Source organism: Amphiprion ocellaris, chromosome 9 (assembly GCF_022539595.1).
Source record: "Amphiprion ocellaris isolate individual 3 ecotype Okinawa chromosome 9, ASM2253959v1, whole genome shotgun sequence".
Taxonomy (NCBI): Eukaryota; Metazoa; Chordata; class Actinopteri; family Pomacentridae; genus Amphiprion; species Amphiprion ocellaris.
In genome coordinates this window covers 18,473,437-18,496,172 of record NC_072774.1, presented here as the reverse complement: position 1 = coordinate 18,496,172, position 22,736 = coordinate 18,473,437, and the positions used below count along the sequence as shown (strand labels likewise).

At 40.8% G+C, this 22,736-nt stretch overlaps 1 protein-coding gene across 8 annotated transcripts; it reads right to left on the bottom strand.

Moving 5' to 3' along the window:
- Window positions 1–782: 782 nt before the first annotated feature.
- On the bottom strand, window positions 783–22,736 carry mag (myelin associated glycoprotein). 8 transcript variants are annotated; one of them, XM_055013950.1, is made up of 13 exons: window positions 22,705–22,736; window positions 13,841–13,964; window positions 11,093–11,195; window positions 9,535–9,610; window positions 9,047–9,415; window positions 7,799–8,095; window positions 6,780–7,037; window positions 5,355–5,615; window positions 4,762–5,070; window positions 2,986–3,085; window positions 2,266–2,362; window positions 1,939–1,992; window positions 783–1,634 (listed from the first exon to the last, which is right to left on the bottom strand). In XM_055013950.1, the coding sequence occupies exons 2-13, from the start codon at window positions 13,843–13,845 to the stop codon at window positions 1,476–1,478; spliced, it is 2,088 nt and encodes a 695-aa protein (XP_054869925.1). In that variant the 5' UTR covers window positions 13,846–13,964; window positions 22,705–22,736; the 3' UTR covers window positions 783–1,475. The 8 variants fall into 8 exon arrangements, with proteins under 8 accessions (XP_054869925.1, XP_054869928.1, XP_054869927.1 ...); XM_055013953.1 differs by having other exon boundaries at window positions 11,093–11,200; window positions 13,848–13,964; window positions 22,705–22,720; XM_055013952.1 differs by lacking the exon at window positions 22,705–22,736 and adding an exon at window positions 17,899–18,049 and having other exon boundaries at window positions 11,093–11,200.

Here is a 22,736-nt window from a genome sequence, read left to right as displayed (position 1 = left end):
AGTGTTCAGTCAGAGTTGCTGAGTCGTGTGATGAGCCCGTTTTTACTTTGTCACCAAAGTTCAATACTTCAATGTGTTGCCTGCTGGCTAAAAGACTCGGGATTTTTACTGTACATACCGGCATCCCTTTCCCTATCAATATACATCAAATTAATATATTATTGACACCATCATTATCAAGTTAGACTATTAGTGAGCTTTAATATTACATCACAGGCTCATCAAATGTCTTTGAATAGCACAACCAGCTGGCTAGTCAGCATCACGTTTTTGTCACTCAGACATCTGATGCAATCCTGTGAGAGTGAAGCATCGACCGACAGGTGAGGTTGATGCTCAAACTTCCCAAAGACCCCGGAGATCCGGCAATCTTTCAGCACAATTTGAATACACGCACGCACACATACACACACATTGTCTATAAGAGAGAACACTCTGGCTGCTCACGAGCAAGTATGTTGTGCTTTGGATCTGTATTTTCTATATAGTTCGAATAGCTGGAACGTATGTAGAGAAACACATGCTATAGGGAGAAGAAGTAGAAGATGACACACGTTTTGCATCGGCCACAGTGCAGGTAAATAACCCCCCAGCCCACCCCACCCCACCACCACCACCACCACCCCACCACCACCACCACCACCACCACCCACCCTTCAAAATCTCAACACATTCTACACTTAAATGGAAAACGCTGGGAACAAAGTGTGACATTTAACAGAACTAGACAGTGTGCCACTAAAAATTGACAAAACCTCTTCAATCATTATCAAAAATCACGGTGGCTTTTTTCAATTTATTATGAGAGGCTACTGAGTCACAGCACACATTAAATACAATTACGTGGAAACAAGATGCCGAGATGCGTTGCCATCTCTCGCCCTCGTCGGTTATCTTCTAAGGATGTAATTAACCAAAAGAAAAGAGGGGAGAGGGTTCGCTCTCAGTCGACAAACACACTTAAAGATAAGAGAACAGAAAGCACGGTTACTCCTTGCCCCGATGCTTCGACTGGCAGCAGACAGCAGTGACAGTTACGAGACAGATGGAGAGCAAATAGTGAGATGAATGTGACACCAGCAATGACATACAGAAAGCAATAAAAACATGGTTGCCGGTTAACACTATATGCTGTAGAGACAGTGTACTAAAACAGAGGCTTGAAATTAAAATAATTTGTTTAACATTGTCCAGTGGGTCTTGCTCAAACCCCCAAAAATACCAGTTTTTCCAAATGGTGGCATAAGACGGGGCGTCCCATGGAGGAGGGGCAGCACAAGGGGAGGAGTACTGGCATAGAGTGGTACATTATATGAAACAAACTGGATGAAATGAGAAACAAGGAGTCATCATATGTAGGGTGAAATCCAGTAGAGGACGGGAGGTTATAACACAGTTTATGGGGCAGAGGATGTGTGAAATACGGGGCTGCCACTGCATCTCGCATAGCCGAGGGATCAGGGAAGGATCGCGATTCATTTGGCTTTGATTTCCGTGTAGTTGCTGCCGTCATCTCCCCTCCCTGAGGCCCCCTCCCTGGGCCTGGCCCCAATAAACTCCAGAGCGGCGTAATTCAGCTCTTGCCTCTCCAGTCCTGCCATAGGGCCCACAGGTTGATAATCCCCGTCTTCTCCCTGCAGACAGAAGGACGGTTCAGCGGCACAAATCACTGGCAAGGTGCCAACGACACCTCAGACGATATAAGAGCGCGACAGACACCATAAAGAAAAAGATGTTAGTGGTTACTGGTCGACATACTGACAAGAAGACTGAGATGTTTCCTGTTAGTTTGGCAATTGGTGTTATCAATGAGGCAGCCATGCAGAAGGCAGTATTGGAAACAAACGGCAGAGTACAGAACACAGAAGCTGATATGCGAGGAGATGCATCTGTCACTGAGGCTTGTGTTTTTAATGGGGATTTGTTTGGGAACCTTACCGTAGTCTCCTCTAGAATGGAGTTAAACTTTGAGCCCAACAGCTCTGTCTTAAGCTGTGCAAGAGTTAGGGGAGAGAAAAACAGACAGAAGAACGCAGAGAAGCGATGAAAGCAAGAGAAAAACAGTGTTTGGAAAGGTCATGGTTGCAGCTGCTAGATTCCTCCTGGGAGAGATTCCGTCTATGACCTCATGTCTGAGGTTAAAATGGGGTCTCATCATTTATGACTTATTTTATTACACAGAAGTACAACCCCAAACAGTCTGAGAATGGTCATTCAACTCCATCCTCCATCATATTCATAATCATTGACATCAGCGTGTCTCACCACTTTCTTCCTCAGATTTTGTTTGTCCTTCTTGACTGCGCTGTAGTACAAAGCTGGGTTCTCCAGGACCACATCCTGCCTAGGGTTGCCATTCTCTCTGGGGGACGGAGTCACATAATCAGACTCGGTCTCGACTGCCACTAACGCAGGGCGACACGCCAAGCCTGGGCATCCATTTTAAAACAACAAGCTCTGTAAGGTTATGCTGGAGGCCAACTGTGGCTGTGAGTGACGTGGTTATTTTATGGGTTTAGTCGCAGAGATCACACCCACTTCAGGGCTGATCTGTCTGAGAAAGCTTGCAAATTTGGGGGTCCAAATATGCCTTGAGGCTAAAATAAAGCACCTTGGTTAAGAGGGCTACCTGGGTTGTATTTAGCGTAGCAGGTCAAGGATACAGAAGCAGTGTCAGAGAAGGGAATTGTGCCTGTAAAATATAAGGTTAGTCCAGCTTGCTAACCCACTCCAAAAGGCAGCCAATATGAACGTCCAAGGATTTCAACAGGCACTTCTCGTTGCAAATAAACTGAAATTGCACGGGAGAAATGATTCTCACGTCCACATCAATCCCACATTCACTCGTATACAATGTGCATCAGTGTGTTTTAGAATGGATGACTAGGCTTAAGTGTTTCCTTGGATTTCAGAAAATGCTTAGTGAGGAAAAGGACGATTTCTGCCTCGCATTGGCCTCTCCATTAGTTTGTCGTTTATACTCACTTCTTGTTGTTGTGGCCAACGTATCTCACTGCTGCAATGATGAAGGCTATGACCGCCACTCCTCCAATGGTGCCAACTATAACTGCCATCATGTATTTTTCTGAAAACAAATCAGATGACAGTTAAAAACAAATGCTTAAACCTGGAGTGCAGAATTTCTGTCTCCCCTCTCTGGCAGTGAGAGTATTTACACACTGTTGACGTTTCCTGCCGTTGATCACTTTCTTTTATAGACTGCAAGCCTTTCTTTGAGTTTCTTTTTTATCTGGAACATCTGAAACACTTTCTCTTTTTTTTAGATTTTTCCGCCATACTCCACCTAGTTGCTGTAGCCTATTCCATCTCTGTCACTATGGTTACTCCCCATCTTCAGCTCTGGCAAACCAATCATTGCTGGCTGATATAAAATGCATCACTACTGGTGTGCCAGCACAGATTCAAAACTCCCGAGTGCTGTGAAACACATGAAATGACTTGTTTTGGCCTAGTCAGCATTGTCTGAACTTGTGTAATAAGGGCTTCAATGTGACAGATGTTATGTTTTTATGTAAAATTACAATCTAGTTTTAATTATTGTTAACAACACATAAAAAGCTGCACACCTAGCTAATAGTAACTACTGTTATAAGACCTTATGGGACATCATGAAAGAAAAAAGATAAGCATAAAAACGAGGAATAGGATACGTACACCACTTTTTCATGGTGAAACCAACATATTAAACTAAAAAAAAAAGGTATTTTTACGTAATTATAGTAAAACATCAGCTGATGTTTGTTGGCACAATAAACAGACATGACATAAAGAGATGGGGAAGTGACTTAAGAGCAATGTTCTATTCCAGCGTTGCATCAAAGCACTTTCCTGAAAATTACAGAATCATAAGTGTATAGCTCACGTCATATTTCAGGTCTGTGGGTTAGGATCTGTTACAAAAAAGAAAACTGTTTGCACAAGTAAACGTGCAAAGCAGCAAACAAAGAGGCTACTGAGTACAGTGGAGGGCAGTCTACAAAGTTACAATATTAGTATCAAATCTGTTCTCTCTAATTTGTCTCTCATATTGATTTTTTATTCAATTCCTAGATGGCTCATAAAGATAAGTTGCTCAAGGATTTAGAGATGTATTAATTTAACAATTTCCACAATTCTTCTCTAAAATACAAGCAAAACTGCCACTGCTGGATGTTTTTCCTCCTGTACACGTCATAATCTACTGCAGAGGTCTGCGTATTTAGGATAGAATCAGTGAAGCTTTGGTTGCAAAGTCAAGTGTAAAATCGAGGAAGTGCGAACGTCAAACTTGTGCTGTCGGTGTGACAGACATGTTCAGTAATTTCCTCTGTTATGTCTTGTGTAACTTCCTGAAACAGCTGGGTGTTGTAGTATTTAGTAAGCATTACCCCCAAATGGAAGAAAATAGTGCATTTTTTTAGGTTGATTTTCTGCTACAGGTCAATACACATTTAATCTGTGGCAGCAGGGCAATCAACTGCAGAGCCCAAGTTTATTGTAATAAAAGGCCAGCAGAGTTTTTAATAGCTTGCAAATGGAGTGTTATGGCACAGAGCAATAATATATACCAGGCTTTGGCTAGACATACAATACAGAAACATGTGGAATATCACAAGACTTGTCTTTTAAGTTTTCTATAATGTTGTGTCCATTTAAATAAAGATGCATTCCATATGCTAATGGTGATGCTGAAGAGACAGAAAGAGGAAAATGCTAATATAATTTAATCAAAAATGATCAAAGTGAGTCGTTTCTACTCACTCTCCTGCTGTAGCTCCAGAAGTACGCTCTCTCTCCCGTACATGTTGTAAATACTGCAGTGGACATTGACGGCAGGACCACCGTTGTCCACCCGTTCACCTTTCTCCCGCAGCTTGATCATGCCTGTGGACGTGTGCCCATCTGTGTGTGTGTAGAAGTTGTACCGGCCGTCGGTTTCGTTGATGGTGATGTTCAAGTCGGGCAGGTAGAACTCGATGGTGGGTTCAGGGTTTCCCGTGGCCATGCAGACGCACTGGACACCCTCCCTCACCACTGTGCACTTCGACTCCTCCAGAAGGACCGGGGCATCTATTGAAGGAGGCAGCACAGTGAAGAGCTACAATATCAGCAGTGAATAATGTTTTTCATATAGTAATGCGTCATATTTTGGTCTGGACAGGATTGTTGAGAAATAATATGCAGAAAATCTTTACTTGAAAATACTTTGAAAAATGTCTATAAGTTGAATACTGTACACCAAAAGCTCACTCATGTTTACTTCAGATTCTCTTAATAAAGCCATTGTGCTTTTTTTTTCTTCTTTTTTTTTTCACATTTCAGTTGGGTATAACACACAACAGTGAAGTACTTACACTCCACAGTGATGTTGAGGGAGCTGCTGGCTCGTCCGTGCTCATTCTCGGCCAGGCAGCGGTACTGTCCATCTCCCTGTGGTGTGATTTCCATGATCTCCAGCACCGAGAGCTCATCGGCAGTGATGGTGCCCACCAGCTCCCCATCCTTCAGCCAGGTGAGTGTCGGAGCCGGGCTGCCCTGGGTGCTGCAGTGCAGGGCTAGCGAGGTGCCCTCCAGGACGGTCATAGAATTGTTTACAGTGGGCTCTCGGGGAGGGTCTGCATTGAAAAGCAAAGAAAGTGAGTTGTTTTGTTATTTATATTTGAAAAATGCCTCTTACTGTTCTCTCTAGTTTAAAGGAACCAATTTTACTAAATGTTACAGATTGTTCTTTGGTGTGAACAAGTTGTGAACATCATTAACTTTTTAGTTGACACGCCAAACAATCATCAGGCAGTTATGGAGAAACTTTATAATCCAGACGGAGTCATGCTTCTGGTCACCTAATGAATGTAAGAGTATATTCACTCACTTTTAGCTTTGTTTTTGGTCTCCACCAACCACTGATGGAGTCACAAAGATGCTACTCTTTACTGTGTTCACCTGGCAGCTGCAAATGTGTCTACTTTGCCAAGTGGTACTGAGAAACTGTAGTACACTGGGTTTTTAGAGCAATTTCACTGAAAACAGCTGCCCACCACATTTAAAATTGGCGCTATGAACACTGAACAAAATCAGTAAAGTTGTGGGCTGCAAAAACAAAACCCAAAAAAACCCTATATGATGTTGGTGAAAATTCTACAGGTTCTCCACTACAAATGAACTATTTATTATTTAAATAAATCCAAAAACATCTGCTATGAATGCTTTCAGGATTCCTTTCACATTTTAATTTTCAAATTTTCAGCCTTGCTTTCATAAAATTATAGATTATTGTTGCTGCAAATTTGCACAGGGGAAAAAAAGAAATGGCAGTATACTGAAAGATGTCAGTGTGTGCATTTCCCTTTTATCATTGTAGCGTCTTAGTTTTGTGTTTTTTGGTGTTCCATATTCCATCCGTATTGCTCAATACATTTCTTTATTCTGCTACTGTCTCCTTGGGGTTCAAAATCTCCATAGTTTTTATTGATTTATTACTAATTTAGTTTGCTGTAATGTTGAGTGATTGTACTGTGAATTCATTCATACAGACAATAGCTGCTGCACTTTGCCAAGAGTCAAGCTGCAAACATTTTAGAGACACAATGCAAGCCTATGACAGCTGAGTATTTGATATTAAAAAGATTTTCAGTAAACTCTACCTTTATTGCTTGTGACTGGCAAATCCAAGACAACTGCACATCCAAACTAATTTCAAATTAGGTTTATGAGTGTTAACCTTCTAAATACTGAAAATCTGCTCATGTATCCTGGGACTGGGATGAAACTCTTGGACTTACACTTGACTGCCAGGTACAGTGAGGTGTTCATGACGCCATATCCATTGTTCCCTACACAGGTGTAAATCCCTTCATTTGCCGGTGTCACATCGTCCAGGGAGAGGGAGATGTTGGACGCCGTGTCCCACAGCAGCTCCTCGTCTCCAAACATCCAGGAGATCCTGGAAGGAGGGTTACTGTCCACCTCGCAGTGCAGCGTCACAGAGCTGCCCTCCATCACCTCTGAGGAGACGTTCACCCACACCGAGCGGGGAGCATCTGCAAAGTAAAGTAGACTTTTTAAATTGCAAGCATTCAAGTATATGCATGTCACACAGCAGCTCAGTCTTTCCAAGAACTGCTATTCCTTTCTGTCCAACTAAAAATGAAACATGCAGATTATTCTTCAGTGCAAGCCAGACAGTGCAGGTTTCCTTCTCTTGCCATGTGACTGACATGGCTCTAAGGAGACAATGTTAGTCTGCAAGATAGTTTGTTCAGCCCTTTGGTCGAGGCTGAAATGTTTCAACGTATTTTATTGATTCTCATTAAATTTACCCTATGTTTGTTTCTCCCTCATGCACTGAAACAACTTTGATGATCCCTTATAGCAAAATTATCCAAATCAAATCAGCTGTAGTATTTGTTTAGGCAAATAAGCAAATATTATCCTAAAGTCTTCTGAGGAACTAAAATGGTGGCACTGCATGCAAATGTTAAGTTTGTGTTAGAATAATTTTTTTTAGGAATACATTATAGGGGGAATTGGGTCTGTTTCCCTATAGATATGCATTTCTCAACAGAACCTGACCCCAGCCTAATTCCAAACAGTTATCTCTCCATTTCAGCACTATGAAGATATGTCTGGGCCATCTCTGAGCCACTAAAGAAAGAAATCTGTTTAGAAATTCAGTATAACTAATGCAGGGTTTCTAGCACGTCAGGCAGAGCTCTCCCTTTGAGGCTACAGGGGCTGAAAAGCATCACTGACTACTGATTGGTTTCTGCAGTATGAGCTTTTTTATTTAAATTTTACTTACACTTTATGTCTAGAGAGATGAGCCTTTCGTAGACCAGTGTGGTGTTGGGGTAGTAGACCCTGCAGCCTAGCAGCTGCCCGTTGTGCATAGGTCTGGGTGTGAAGGTGAGGGTGTTGGAGAGAACTGCTGTGTTGCTCTCTTCCAGGTAGTCAGAGCTGAACTCCGGGTCAGGCAGGTAGTCTGTGTACATCCACTGGATCTCTGGAGTCATGTCCGGGCAGTTATCAGGAGCGTAGCATGTCAGCTCCAGGCTTTCGTCACTGACAATCTCCTCTGGGATGTCGATGTTGGGCTGATCTGGAGAACAGAACAGGCACAGTTCTTCTGGTTATTATATTAACCCTTAGGTGTCAATTAAAAAAAGTTATACCAAGGTCTATAAGGTCAAAAATGTTCCCATCAAAAACAATACCATAAAAACATTATACATTAATATTATTTTTCACTTTCAATGACTTATCTTTTGATCTACATCAGTCCTGATCATTATGACCAAATACTCATTCATTTTCAGGATTTTAAATCTTCCTATGCCTTTTTTTAACATTATGTCATTGTCACAGAAAAAAATTAATTATTTCCTTTGAAAGAAGTGCTAAATGTTAAATCCTTTATTATCATCATCATCATTATTATTATTATTCCACACTGGTATGTGTCAGTGATACATACCACCATTGATTCTAATGTATTATTATTTTTTTTATACAGTGTAACATTTTTTTTTTTTAAAAGTTACACTCAGCACTTTAAGCACAAAAATGCCCCCATTAAAATCCATTATAATTGCAATTTTCGATCCCTCTGCCATTACATCATGAAATCATGCATTCTAAGCTATTAGGATTTCATTCTGGAGTTTGATTTCAAAATGGTCGTTTTTACTGTTTTCCACTAGATTGAGTCATTTTTTCATATTTGGCCCATGGAGCAATGAGTTCAACTGGAACATTTTTGCCCTTAAGATCCTGAGTGTGACAATTTTGCATACACAGTGTATTATTAAAGTATTACAAGGACGGAGATTCAAATTTCAAAATTCGTCCCAAAATTCACACTTTTACAAAATTGTATACCAAAACTATAAATACAGCCGAAATGATCTAAAAATCTAAAATGGAAAGGACAAAAACATCTTCACAGGCACATGAGGGTTAAATTGGCCTTTTGCTATCCACTATGAACCTTTTTTTCATATTACATCACACAGTTCAACATTTCATTAAGTTTCTCTCATTATTCCCTCACCCAGAACTTTGAGCTCAGCGTAATCTGGGTACGTGTACATATTGGCTCCGCCGAGGTCTGCGCGAAAGTAGTATCTCCCTGAGTGCTCTGTGCCGATGTTGTTGATGAGCAGAGTGCAGTTCCTCTGGTGCAGGTCACCCAGCAGCTTGGTGCGGCCCTTGTAGCTCTCGTGCACAACATCCGTACGTGATTTGAAGACTACGGGAGGGAAGAGTTGAGGGTAGGGCTGGCCAAAATACCAGATGCCATGGATGCCGCGGTACGGCCTGATGCCAGACGGATACATAAAGGTGCATGGGATGACCACACAGGAGTTTGTCATAGCCGAGATATCGCGGGGGACCCAGACGTTCCACTGGCAACTGGCATCTGGGAGGAGATACAGTGAGATTTGATGACTATCTTCTCTAAATGCATAACACCACTGCACGCATAGTGTTAATTGTAAAGATGGAAGAACGTGTCTACCAAGTAAAGAAATTTCTTACCATTAATGATCAACAGCAGTGGTAAGAGCAGCTCTAAACACCACATGGTCTCTGCCCAACGCTGGACCATAGACCTCTGAAACAGACAACATCCCATCAGTTACAGCACCATGCATCATCATGAGAAAAAAAACTCCACAAATGTCTTGTTTACAGCGACTGCTGGTGCTGCATGACTCAGACCTAGCACCAACCTTTGAAAATCACACAAATATAAAATCTTCCAAACATTTACCAGTTTAGTTTGGTGGGTAGTTTTTTGGGGTTTTTTTTAATGGCACAGTGCCTTTTCACAAAAACAACTTTGTAAACCGCAAAGAAAAACCAAGCAGTTTTGACCATAACAGCTATTTATTGATTTGAAAATGAGTTCCAGAATCTCACAGGTTTTCTCAGCCCACAGAGTAAAATCGAGCCTTGTAACTGAATCACTGATCACCCCTTAGACGATGTTGACGTGGCAGCAGGGAGACGTTTTATTCACAGTTCCTCTGCTTAATTAAACATGTCTTCAAATGTCAACAAGCAATTCCAGTTTTATATTTTCAAATTTCATCACAAATATCCCTATCTCACTATTCATCATTCCATGCACTTGGCCGTACCGGAATGTCTCGATATACAGCTACTAATAACAGCCATATTTGACATCCATATCCATTTAGTATTCCAGTTCCACTATCTGCCTGACACTCCAACAAGGAACATCTTACAGTGCAGTTATGGTTACAGATTCTTGCTCCACCTCCCTAAATTCAGTTTAATATATTTCCAAAAAATATAAAAACACCATAAACAAAGTTAAAGATGATTTAGACTTATTTTCTTCTAAATGTATCACATCACATATCATATCTAAAGTCATTATCATGAACTATTTGGACCACAGCAATATAAGTTACATTACTGATGCAGATCAGATAGAACTGATATAACACTATTGCATAGTGTAATTTAAAAAAAACATATTATTTGTATGACTTGAGTCAAAAACACATTTTTGACATGAGTTATAAACCTACTTATCTTCAAAACACAATGATTAATCAGTTTTCTCCCCAAAATTAACAGCAGTTAGAAAACAGGAGATAGTTAATGTTATGCCAGTTTTTGATTGTTTAAATCTGTTATTTTGTAAGCATGAGCAGAATTTCAAAAATTGCTATTTATCATCCAATATTTCAGTACAAATAAAGAAGCTAATGTGAAGTATGGACTACCTTCAACTGTATAGGCACAGATTATTGAAATTCAAAATGAGCAAAATAAGATCAGGGATTCTCCCTTGTTAAACTGTAGATGGTAAAGAAATGTCAGCACTCTACATTTTATATGTCTGCATGTACTGCAAGAAATTAGATATATTTAGCTTAATTAATGGTTAAATTTGAGATATTTAGCCATATTGCTCTGGTTGCAAAGTCAAAACTGATTGTGTTCTTTTTAAGACAATTATTCATGATTTGGTCCACATGTTGGTTTGCAGATCTTTTTAAAAATGCTTTTTATTACCTTAAAATACTCTGACATCAAAGTGTAACTGTGGTAGTGCTTTTACCTTGAAATGCTGATGGTGAAAAACAGATAGAACCTCTGCAGGACAGCTTGTCGGCAGCTCCAGGAGAGGGTGTTCACTCACACCCAGACAGCTTGACAACCTTCTTCTCTGCAGAGAAACAAACAAACAACAACAAAAAAAAAAATAGTAGTGACATCAGCATCATCAGGCCATTACATCACTCACAGCCCCCTCAGTCGCACAGAGCTGTAGTAAGTCACACAAACGCAGCGTCAGTCAGCACCTGTTTGCTCCCCCTCAGTAGAGTCACCCATTATGGTCGCCATACGTAAGCCAATCCCAATGAATAAGTCCCAGTGTTGCTTGAGCTCTGACACGAAGCCAAACTCCAGTCACCACACATCATGTCATCAGCAGATTACTGTTAATATCTCTGCTGTACTACAAATAAATGAGGAGATATGGAGGTGCTGATAACAATATCCCCTGATGACAACAAATAAATGTCACCTCGTGAGTGATTTATTGGAGAACCAACTGAGCAAAATAAGTCAATAAAGGCACAGAAAGTATTGAGTATCACTGCAGCATCAGCCTTTTTGTGTTGTTTATTTCTCTCCAGACTTTCCCTTTATACGGTCTAGATTATCAAACCTCAAATTTGAATTCTAACCAGGCGAGTTCATTTCAGTTTTAATCCCATCTAAATGAGTAACCAACTCTTCTCTCAGTTACTATCAAACAGTAACTGTAATCATTACAAATATCTGAGACTCAGAAATATCTTAATCTTTTTATGTCAATTAAATTGGTCACAGAAATTAAATCAGTCATATAAGGGATAAGGAAATTATACCCGTGGCCAATAAAGTTCTGGGAAACAAAGGGGGAAAGATCAAAATTCTGCTGGTATTTATTCTATCAATGTATGGATATGATTCTGAAAGGATAAACTCTCCTCCTAACATCTGTCAAATTAAGAAAAAGAAGAAAATATAAGATAAACAGCTGTAAATTTAAAATTGAGATCAAATTAATCTACTTATCATGATGACTTGTAAAATAAATTACTTCCATTTGTTGTTAGAGTCCTCAGTCACCTATACTGACTTGTACTGCTAATATAATATAATATGTTTTTAATATACACTAGTTGAAGTGTTTTAGGGTTTTTAAAAACTTTTTTTGACCATGATGATAGATAGTAGACTACAGAAGGCGGGGGAATGACCTGCAGTAAAGATCTGTACCAGGCAGCATCTTAAGTGCTGTTTGGTTTTTGTTGTTGTTATTGTTACATTTTTTGTATATGTCTGGTTGCTTTTAACAATTCTGATATTTTATAGATTTTGAGTTTTCATATTGTTGCACTGCAATCTGAAGGCATGGTGTCCATAAAAGTACTATAATGCACCAATTCACACTTAGCAGTATATAGCAGTATGAGACATTATACTTTTTTAACCCATTATTTTGTATTTTCACACTTTACGTCAATCTACCGTTTCAATATACTGACTTTAACGAGTTACATTTCTTGCTTTTAAAGAAATCTATAACTGTCTTTACAAATAAAATGCATACCAATATGATGACTGTTACTTTGCCATTGATATAGAACACAGAAGAAGAAGCAGCAGAGGATTTCAGTTTGATGCTGCAGCAGCCGGTGTGTGCAGATGGTAGGCCTGAGAGTGGATTGTGCTTTAGAGCTTCGTGATTAACACATCCCAACATCCCCCCGGAGGATCCATGACCAATATTAGCCTTGTTGATAAAGAGAAATGAAAAAAATTCTGTTGGTTCGACACTGCAAGAGTCCACGGATGTGTCAAGTCGCTCGTCATGCCGTCAAACTGCCAGACAGCCACAAATCCAACTGAACATGCAAACAAGTTTACTCGGCTAGTAGGTGTTTTGCATTATTCCATTTGCCTCTCATCTGTAAACCAGCAGTAGCGGAGTATCTTGGCCACTTGGGAGCAGTGGAATCCAGTTGTGAACGCTGTCATCACCTTTTAATGATGATTTCATGGACCTGTTGGCAAACTGTTAATTATTTCCACAGCCAGTAGTTTGCAGCAGCATTATCATTCATTTCAAGCAGGGTTTCTGGCCACCTGCTGAATGTAGCCCAATATCCACTCCCTTTTAGCTCAGTTTTGTTTTTTTTTTTTGTTTCTACCAGCTCCTGGGGGAAATAACTCTTCAGTTCCTAAATGCTCCACTATCCACAATGTTCACCAGCTGGATGCAAAATGCGTCTGTCCTCTGTTTGATGCTGACCAAGTGCTGTGCAGTGGGTTTTTGTGGAGAGAAGCTGGAAAACAAAGCTACAGGAGGAGTGGAAGTGAACCAAGAGCAAAAGCAGACAATTCTCCTTCTGGTTCATCACTATGAGCAACCGCTTTCACATTTTCCAATACAAAAATATATATTCCAGCTGCTTTTAAAGTGGTTACATTTCAAGATGTCTTGGCCCGTCATGCCACACTGCTGGCTGTGACAGTTCCAACTTTTCTCCAGTGTTGCGTCAAGCTCAACCATCTGCACTGCAACAAAAGGCCAAGAGCTGGGCGAGTGTGTCAAGGGAGAGAGGCCATGCATCAGCAGCAGCAGGAGAGAATAGAGCCGAGCAGCCAGGCAGGGCCACTGACACCACCAACGACTCCAACAACAACGGCCTCATTGATGGTGCAGACAAATGGCTGGCACAGAGCACACTGCATACGTGTGCACACTTACACACACAATCACACGCGACACACACACACAGAAAACACTTGCCTCATACCAGCCTCAGCACCAGGCTCCTGCTGCCTCTCAGTCCTGACTACTTCTTCTTTTTCTTCTACTTCTTGCTTTTTCTCCCTGAGTCGGTCGTCTTGCTCCAAATCCTAGATGCCACACTCTGTGGGAAAGGACAGAGCAGGGAGATAAAAAGAGATGTTAGAAGTAGACAAGGGGAAGGGGAAGAGAGGAGTCTGTGTGAGCTCTGGTTTACATGCGTCGTGGGCAGATCTGAATATGCGTTCAGGCATTTGTAGAGCTGATCTTTGGCCCACTCGGCATTCCTTTCCACTGTGCCACCATTTCCCTGAGCTGTTCCATGTGTCTTTTATGCATCGAACTAAAAGGGCCTGGATCATGCTTCCACCTCTGAGGGCGAAGCAAAACATGTTGACACTAGCTGAACTTCTTCATGCTTCTCGGTACCCAAGACACAAGGGCAAGAGCTGTGTGGGGAAGGGAGGATGACTCACTATCACTTCAAGTGAGGCTGCTTTGGAGCAACATATGATGAGTAGGAGGAACATAGAACTTGTGAGATGAATATGGTTATGTAAATGACAGATTTACATTAGTTAGATACAGATTTTGATCTTCGGGTTTTTTCGTTTGAAATCACAACCTAAAAGCACATAAATCATACCAAATTAGATCGTGGTTGAATGTGGATGTATTTGAATTCCAGAAATGCAAAAAAAAAAAGGCTCCAAGGCATGATCATTGATCTTTCCAGCTGCATGCAGATCTAATATTCTGCCTGCTGAGGAATGTTTGTAGGTGGGGAGAACAAGCATGGATCCACTCAGTGTTCCACTTAGTTTACATATAAATATAACAGAGGCAAGTTGTGTCTCCAATGAGGAAGTTTTTCCCACTCTCATTGTTACATGTAGAGTGAGTCAGTGTGTCCAGAAGCTATTAGGCCACCAGCCAAGCGATGGCACCGAACGAGCTGTGGATAACCTCAAGGGAATCCCTCAATAAACAGTCTGGAGACGAGCTCAAGAAGAGAATGTTGCATTGATGCTCTGGAGCCGTGTACAAATGAATACGCAGCGTGCCATAACCTCCTACACACGCATGCACTATAAGGCATGCCAACACACTCCTCGGTGTGGGGAGTGCAGTTATGTGAAATTCCTCGGCACTCCCTCTGTGCTGCTTGTAAGCTAAGCATATTCCTTTGTCCGGCGGGGACTGTAGTCATTGTCTATACCGTACATGTACATTAAATGTGTGAGAGCAGACCCAGTGAGCATCTAGTTCAAGAAAATTCCTCCATGTTTGCTTCTTTGGCCTTTTGTCATGAAAAAAAAGAAGTAGATTGGACTCTACATAGGGTAATCAACAATGGTTTAAAAGCACAACATACAGAAAAACATAAAATCTATAATGAAACAGCACGTGTGCATGCTTATGTTCACCTAATCTTTTTGTTGCCTTGTGCAAAAGATCCTTCCTCTAATATCTCAGGCAATCAAACTCCAGCATAATCACTTATTCCACATCACACTTCAGGGATACAGATGCTATCAGAACAATCAGCTCCGCTAATTCAGGCCACAGCACCTTTTATGAGTCATTTTACATTATTGAAATTGCTCACACAAACCAAAAGGCTCCCACAAACAAACAGCTGTGCCAAGAAGAACATTTTCATTGTGACTATCGTCTGCAGCTCATGTGTAAGAGCATCAACGAGGCTCTTGGATGGAGTGTGGGGTGGGGGGAGGTAAAAAAGAATGGCAACCTTGTATGCAGAACACTGCCCATTGTGCGAGGGAGAAACTGGAGGAATTTTTTCCGGAACAGGCCCGCTCACAGCTTGCGCTTTGCTGCTTGCCTGTGACGCGCGTTGATCCACCACAAGCTAAGGCTCCCACTAAAATACTCAGAGGAGCAGATGGTCTTAAAACATGACTGCTCCCCCTCCCACACATGGCGCGCTGAGCTGTGATGAGCCCAGCGCACCACACACACACACACACACACACACACACACACACACACACATAGACACAAGATACAAACATAAACATGCGAATATGCCAGCATCCAGTCACATAGTCTGTCCAAGGTATTGCAGAGAGTGTTGGCATAAATAAAAGTCTGGACGTTGAGGTAAAGAAAGAAAAAAAAAAATCAACCATAAACCTGCTTCTTACATTTAATTCTATGATGTCTAAATTTGATGTATGATTTAATTTGTTGTTTTAGGTATATTTTAGCAATATCATGCATCTGTGTTTTTTACTCTCGCCACTATGACGTGTCAGTTTCATCTGAAAAGTTACAATGAAACCTGGGTTGGAGGTGTTTTTTTTTTCATATGAGAAAGTGAGAAACCACCAACAGTTGATTTCCGTATTTTTCTTGCATTGTCCTTGGGGTGCACGCCATGCAAAATATTTCATGCTTGTTCATTTTTAATTTTCCATCTGAAGCATTTATGTGGCACTCCACGTTCTTCTGTTTGGTTTGAAATTCAAATCAAGTATTTTTCCATCTTCGAATAAAACCAACAGGCCTGGACCACATTATGAAAACTGGCGCTAATTGATTTTTTTAACTAAAAGCATGGAAAGTGCACATGAAAATAAAGTGAACTTGAGTTGGCAAATCAGCCAACATAACAAGAAACCAGGAACACCAATAGCTTATGTTTTGTGTTGCTACCTGGCAAACCCAGTGACTCTGGCAATCCCCATCCCAGTGGGCAGATGGTGAGCCACAGGCCTTCTCCCTCATAAGAGAGCGCTCTCTTCCGCTCTGAACAAAAGGGGGCGACAAACAGAGCCGTCAACCTGTTCAGCCACATAGAAAAATAAACTGTGCCCCCCCCCCATCCCACAGCTTCCTAAAACTCTCCACTTGACTTAATGTTCCAAACAGGGAACGTGAGTATACACCACCACTGATTTGGATGTAGTGAAATCTGGAAGGATGACAAATGTTTGTGCTGAAAAATTGCTCTGATGGGAGGCATTGTCATTCTCTGAGGATGTTTCATCTGCTGTAAAAGCACAAAAACACCGAATGTCGTGATCAAAAGCTTCCTTGAAATGCTCCAAATCTTGTATTAAAAATTTAATCAGAGAGAGAAACTTGCAGCATATGTCCAGGAATTCTTATGGGTAAGTCATAAATAAAGGTCAGAATGGGATTAGGGCTTTGAAATCCTAAAATTCAATAATCAGGCAGTAATTCAAATTTTGAATTATACCGTTCCCTACTGCTCCACCACCACTCTGACTTTTATGAAAAATGCGCTGTAATGAATTTGTATTTTTCTGCTTTTACCCTAAAAAAAAAAAAAAAAAAAAAGAGCCACTTGCAGATACAGAGAATCACTCTGGCTTTTGACAGTGTCATTAAAGGAAACATATCTTTCCCTTGACTGCAAATGCAAACCGCTGTTAAATCACTTGTAAAACTGTTTTGCTTGGCTCTGTAATCAGAGGCTCTTCTACCTGGCATCACATGTCTGTTTAGATGTGGTAATACGCTCTGGCAATTACAGGAACAGCTCAGCGTTGATGGCACACGCACTGAAATCTGTCCAGTAATAATTGGCTGGGCTTTTAGCAGCCCCCAGTAACATCCAACAACACACACACACACACACACACACACACACACACACACACACACACACACACTCACACACACACACACACACACACACACACACACACACATGTGCAAGCTTACACATCATCACAAACACATTCCCTCATGCAACACATTCACTACAGCACACACACGCTTATTCATTACCTAACTCGGTCAAACTTGTGACTCATCCAAACTCTCAGTCTCACTCATCACATCATCTATGAACGCACACACACTGACTCCGACTGTAGGCGTTTGACCTTAAAAAGAAACAAAAACAGAGGTAATAAATTTAGATTGATGGATAGAAAATTGTAGATAGATTTTTCTTTCCCTATCTGAATCGTCTTGCATCTTTCTTGCTGAAAAAAGAAGCCAAAATAAAATTCCAAAGGGCATAAAAAAGTAAGGAATCAGAAAAAAGACCTGCTGCTCCTCACCTGTGTAGGTGACTGTGGCTGTCCTCCAAAGCAGCTCGTGTATGAGCGATGCCAGCAGCCTTCCCTCTGACACTCACATGCAAAGCGTCACTCCAGCAAGACCTCTCGCCACTCTCTGTACCAAGCCCCAACAGTGGGGGAATAAACTGCCCTCCCCACCGCCACCACCACCACCATCACCCCTCCCATATGAAAATCAGGCCCTCAGTGTAGCAGCATTGTTCTGAAACTTCGCCCCAAGGCTGAGCCATTCATAAATACACACGGGGCCACAAAGGGCCACACTGTTCACCCATCGCCCCGACAAATATGGGTGAGGCTTTGAGCTCCGAGGCCTTTTCTATCCGTCATCACCAACTGCTTTACGCTTCGATGGAACTGAACATATTTGATCATTTTGGATTGATGGAGTGCACCACATTTTTTTTTCCTTTTTGTTTTAGAGGTCAGTGCAACAAAGGCCAGGAAGTGAGTTTGAGAGGGGGGTGATGAGGACGATGAGGAGATGTAGGAACAATATGAGCAGAAGAAGGAGCAGGGAAGCCTTGTGAATGCCATTTAGTCATTAATTTAAGTTTAAAAATCTGAGCCAATGCTCCGAAACTAGAAAAAGTAAAGAACCAGAACGGTGTTTTTGCATGTCTTACCTCAGTGACCACAGACCTGATTTTCAGAGAATGATGAAGTGGGTAACATTTTCAGATGCTGCCACTGGTTTCCAATCATTTTACTGATAAATCAACATTCAGAAACTTGAAAGTTGCTGCAGAAAAATAAGCTACCGTGTCTGCTGTTTCCATGTTTTTTGGCTGCATTGCATGACACATACCCGACGGTGTAAGCTAACTTTGCTAGATTAGCCTCTTTGTGAATTGATTTTGTATTTAAAAGGGAGGGAAACATGCCTAATCACTAATATGACTCCTCACAATCACTCTTACTTGTCAGCTTCAGCATCAAACTACAGAGTTCAGCATCACACTACAATACAGCAACACTCATCAAAAATAACCTCATTTAAGTTTTATCAACAGACAGAATGGTTTTATGGGATATATGGTAGAGATGGGAACGATCTGAATGATTTACAAGCATTCACATCATCTGACAACTCAAGACAGTTGTATAACTGGAGAATTTCCTGTGTCAAGATACCAATATACCACTATAACCATCAAATTTGGGCTTACAGCTGACCTGAGGCATACATGTTTGTCTAATTTAGGCAAATCTGCAATATTAAGTTAAATCAGATATATAATAAAAGTCAGTTCATTAAAACCGTTCCCTTTTCTCATTCAAAATTAGATATTGACTGTATTTATAAGTCGGAAACTTCATATCTGTATCTGTTAACGTAACAGCAATGTCATGTTTGGATACTGCTGCTGTTTTCAGCAAGTTGAAGGCTGCCACTTATGATAAAGCAGGATGTTTTTATAATGAGTAATGACCTTAACCCAGAATTGGTTGTGGATAAGAATTAAACACGGTATCTAATCTTATAAGTCAAAAAGTTGTTTAAAGTATAAAAATTATGATCTTAATGATACTGTTGCCCTTTGACCTCATGTTACTGATTTGTTGGGCTTCTCTGCACCGTATACGTAAAGCTTGGGCTGGCACAGAAGAGTTCTGCCTCTGTGACTGAAGACACTACAGACTCCTCCTTGATATCTGTTAAATGGGTCACACAGTGAAGTGAGGTCACTCTGAAGCTGCTTTTAAAGTCATTGATTTAGTTTTCTTTCTGTACAGTTAGTTAAATAGTTCCACTTTGCAACTTTTCAGGCCTCCTCACACTCAGACAGCAACAATAATCTAAAGCTAGCCTGGGTAACTACAGTAACTTATGATATTGGCATTTTGCTACTGTTTACATTTGCCTAAAACCCATTTTACAACAACTTCACCTTATTTTTGTGCTTGTTTTAGGTCAGTTGTACATCACATTAAGAAATATACCTGCATGCTGACTCCAGCTAATGTATACACTTGCCAACTTCTCCCTCCTCTTCCTACTGATAAAGACACTTTTTTTAAGCCTGTGTGGCATTTGGTGTGTTCACACAGTTGCATGATGCTGTGACCGTGTCATGAAACCCCAAGACTTGCTAGCAAACCCCCTCCCCTCCTCCTGACACAGTAGCCATTGTCTCTCGAGGCCTTCTGGGACAGAGCAGCTCAGCTCGAGCCTGACACCGCACAACACTGGGAAGTCGATGTGCACAGATAATTGTCTTTTAATCACAACAATCCCCTTTTCTCTGCCCTCGCTCGTTTGTCTCTGTCTCTTGTTCGACCTTTCTTTCTCTTGGTTGTAACTCTTGTGGCTTTAAGCGAAGTTGAGCAAAGTTAGAAAATGCAGGTCCCATGCAAAAGGGGTCCAAATTGCTAATATTAAACTTAAAAAAAGCGACACAACAGTCAGTCTACAGCTCAAGCACAATATCTGCACAAATTTACTGGATACTTTCCCCACCTAAATTATGACTGTTACATTTTTCTCACACAGAAGCTTCATTTGCCAGTTAAAATAATGACAGTCTCCTCTCAGGAACAAAGCAGATTGTGAAATTTGTTATTAATGCAGCGATTGTCCAGGTGTGGTGAGGTGAGAAAACAAGATCTGAAATTCTTCTCAAGTACTCTTTTTCCATTCTTAACACAAACAAGTGCAACTGCAGGAATGCCTCTGAGGAGAAAGACTGAAAGTCTAGCAGCTCAACTTCATTTGAAAGATTGTGTCTCTAGTGTAAAGGATAGTTGCCTTTACAACCCACCTTAAACTGTAGCTGTTCAAAACAGTTATAAGCACTTTTGTACTTCAGTCAAACATCACCAGCTCAGACTTGAGTAGACCTGTCTTATGCACTTTGGAAGTAGTGCAAACATCCCATTTCACAAATTACAAATTAATTTGCAAGCTCTGCACTCCTCTTTCATGGTCATGCATGGTTTGAAAGTACTGTGTTTCTTTGGATGAGTAAAAAGAGAGTCAAAAATGTGTAGAAGAGAAAAGGATCCTATGTGGTATGTTGCAGCTTCTATCTTCCAAATTTCAGGAAACATGGCCAGGCAGATCCACACAGGTGATTTTAATTGTATTGGCTGATCAGATCTCTTTTCAAGGCTGTGTGGGTGTGTACATACTAGCTTTGACTGGCACATCCCTGATTCTAATGTTAGCTTTACTGGACCTGGGCAAATTACACCTTATTACCACACAAGGTCCTGTCCACCTCCAACCTGAGCAGAAGAATAACTAGCCAGAAAAATCTCCAACTCCTGTATTATCTAGTTAGTTTGTGATGACACTAGTCAGACAGTGTTACTGTCACACATTCACACGCACAAACACACTGCATCTCTCAACAATACTGGAAGTACAATACGCCAGAATGCGTGTCGTGCAAACGCACAGAAACATGCCTTTTACAGTCGTATGGTACTAGTGAGGGTGGTGTGGGGAGAGAGAGGGTGTATGAGTGGGTGAGGGTTTGTTGGGACTGTACTGGACAGAGACGAGTGACAGAATAACACACTGAGAATGGATCCATTGTCCCTCTGTCCACTTTACTGGACAGAAGGATCAGATGGCTGCCATTTGCAAATACATGAACAGTAGGGCCTAAAACTTAGTGTTTTAATATTTGTTTATTTAAATCATTTATCTGTTGTCACTGAACTTATTCCTCTCTGAAACAAATAGAGTGATAATATACAAAACCTTGATTGGTTTGAAGTAGATGCTGATCAGCTATTCAAATTCAGATGTTCTTCCAATTTGCCATAAAAAACGTCCAAAGACAAATTCCAAAGTCAACAATACAACATCTAATTTGGATCAGCTCATTTAAACATTTAATTTGTCCTTTATTTTCTGTCTGAATGAAATGATGTGGAACTTAGTGGTTATGTTTGATAGATTTATCACTGATGACATCATCAGAAATATGTGAACATGTGTCCAAAGTATTGGGTTAAAATTGAAAATCTCAGAAAATATCTCAATGACAGATTATTGACCCCATTTAAAATGTTAGATCCAGAGCTCTGACATGCTGCTGCCCCTGTGTTACATGGGATTTTAAATCCCAAAGGTGCACATAATCTCAAATTTGTCCTACTTGGCCTAAGTTCCCATATTGTGCTCCAAATGTCATTGGATGGTTGGGATTTTGTTTGCTGAGAGATCAGAACATTTAAAAACATTCTTTTCTGGCCTTTTCTACACAAGACCTATGACTGACAGCTATTTTCTACAAAGGAAAAAATAAAAAAAGCAACACTGATGCAACCTGTCACTATTTGTTTAAAAGGTTGCTACAGTGAAGTCCCCTCAGCAGTATTTGTCTCCTGATTTAACACCACAGACAAAATGATGAGCATGTATTAGTGCAAAACGTGTAAAACGATGAACAAAACAAATGATAATTTGTTGAGAACATAAAAAAAATAATGTTTGTATATACATAGTCTCATGAATACACTCTGCAGTTATCAAATAGAACAGAAAGTCAATTTCTATTCTCTTCGTAAGATCCGAGCGTGGAGAAGCTAATAGATCGTTAACTCCCATCCATCACATACAGCACACCGCCGTTAGATATCTGCACCTTTACTGTTGCCACTGAATGGTCACAAATCACTGCTATTCTGCTCCAAAGATTTTTGAAGGGAGAGATTTAAACCCAGAGAAGATATAAAAACAGTCATTGCACAAAAACAGCAGCATGTTAAAGAATCATGAGGAAATCTAAAAGTAATGAATAATTTTAGATCAGAGAGCAGCAGAGCTCTTACCTTATCAGCTGATCTGAAGCCAGTGAGGAGCT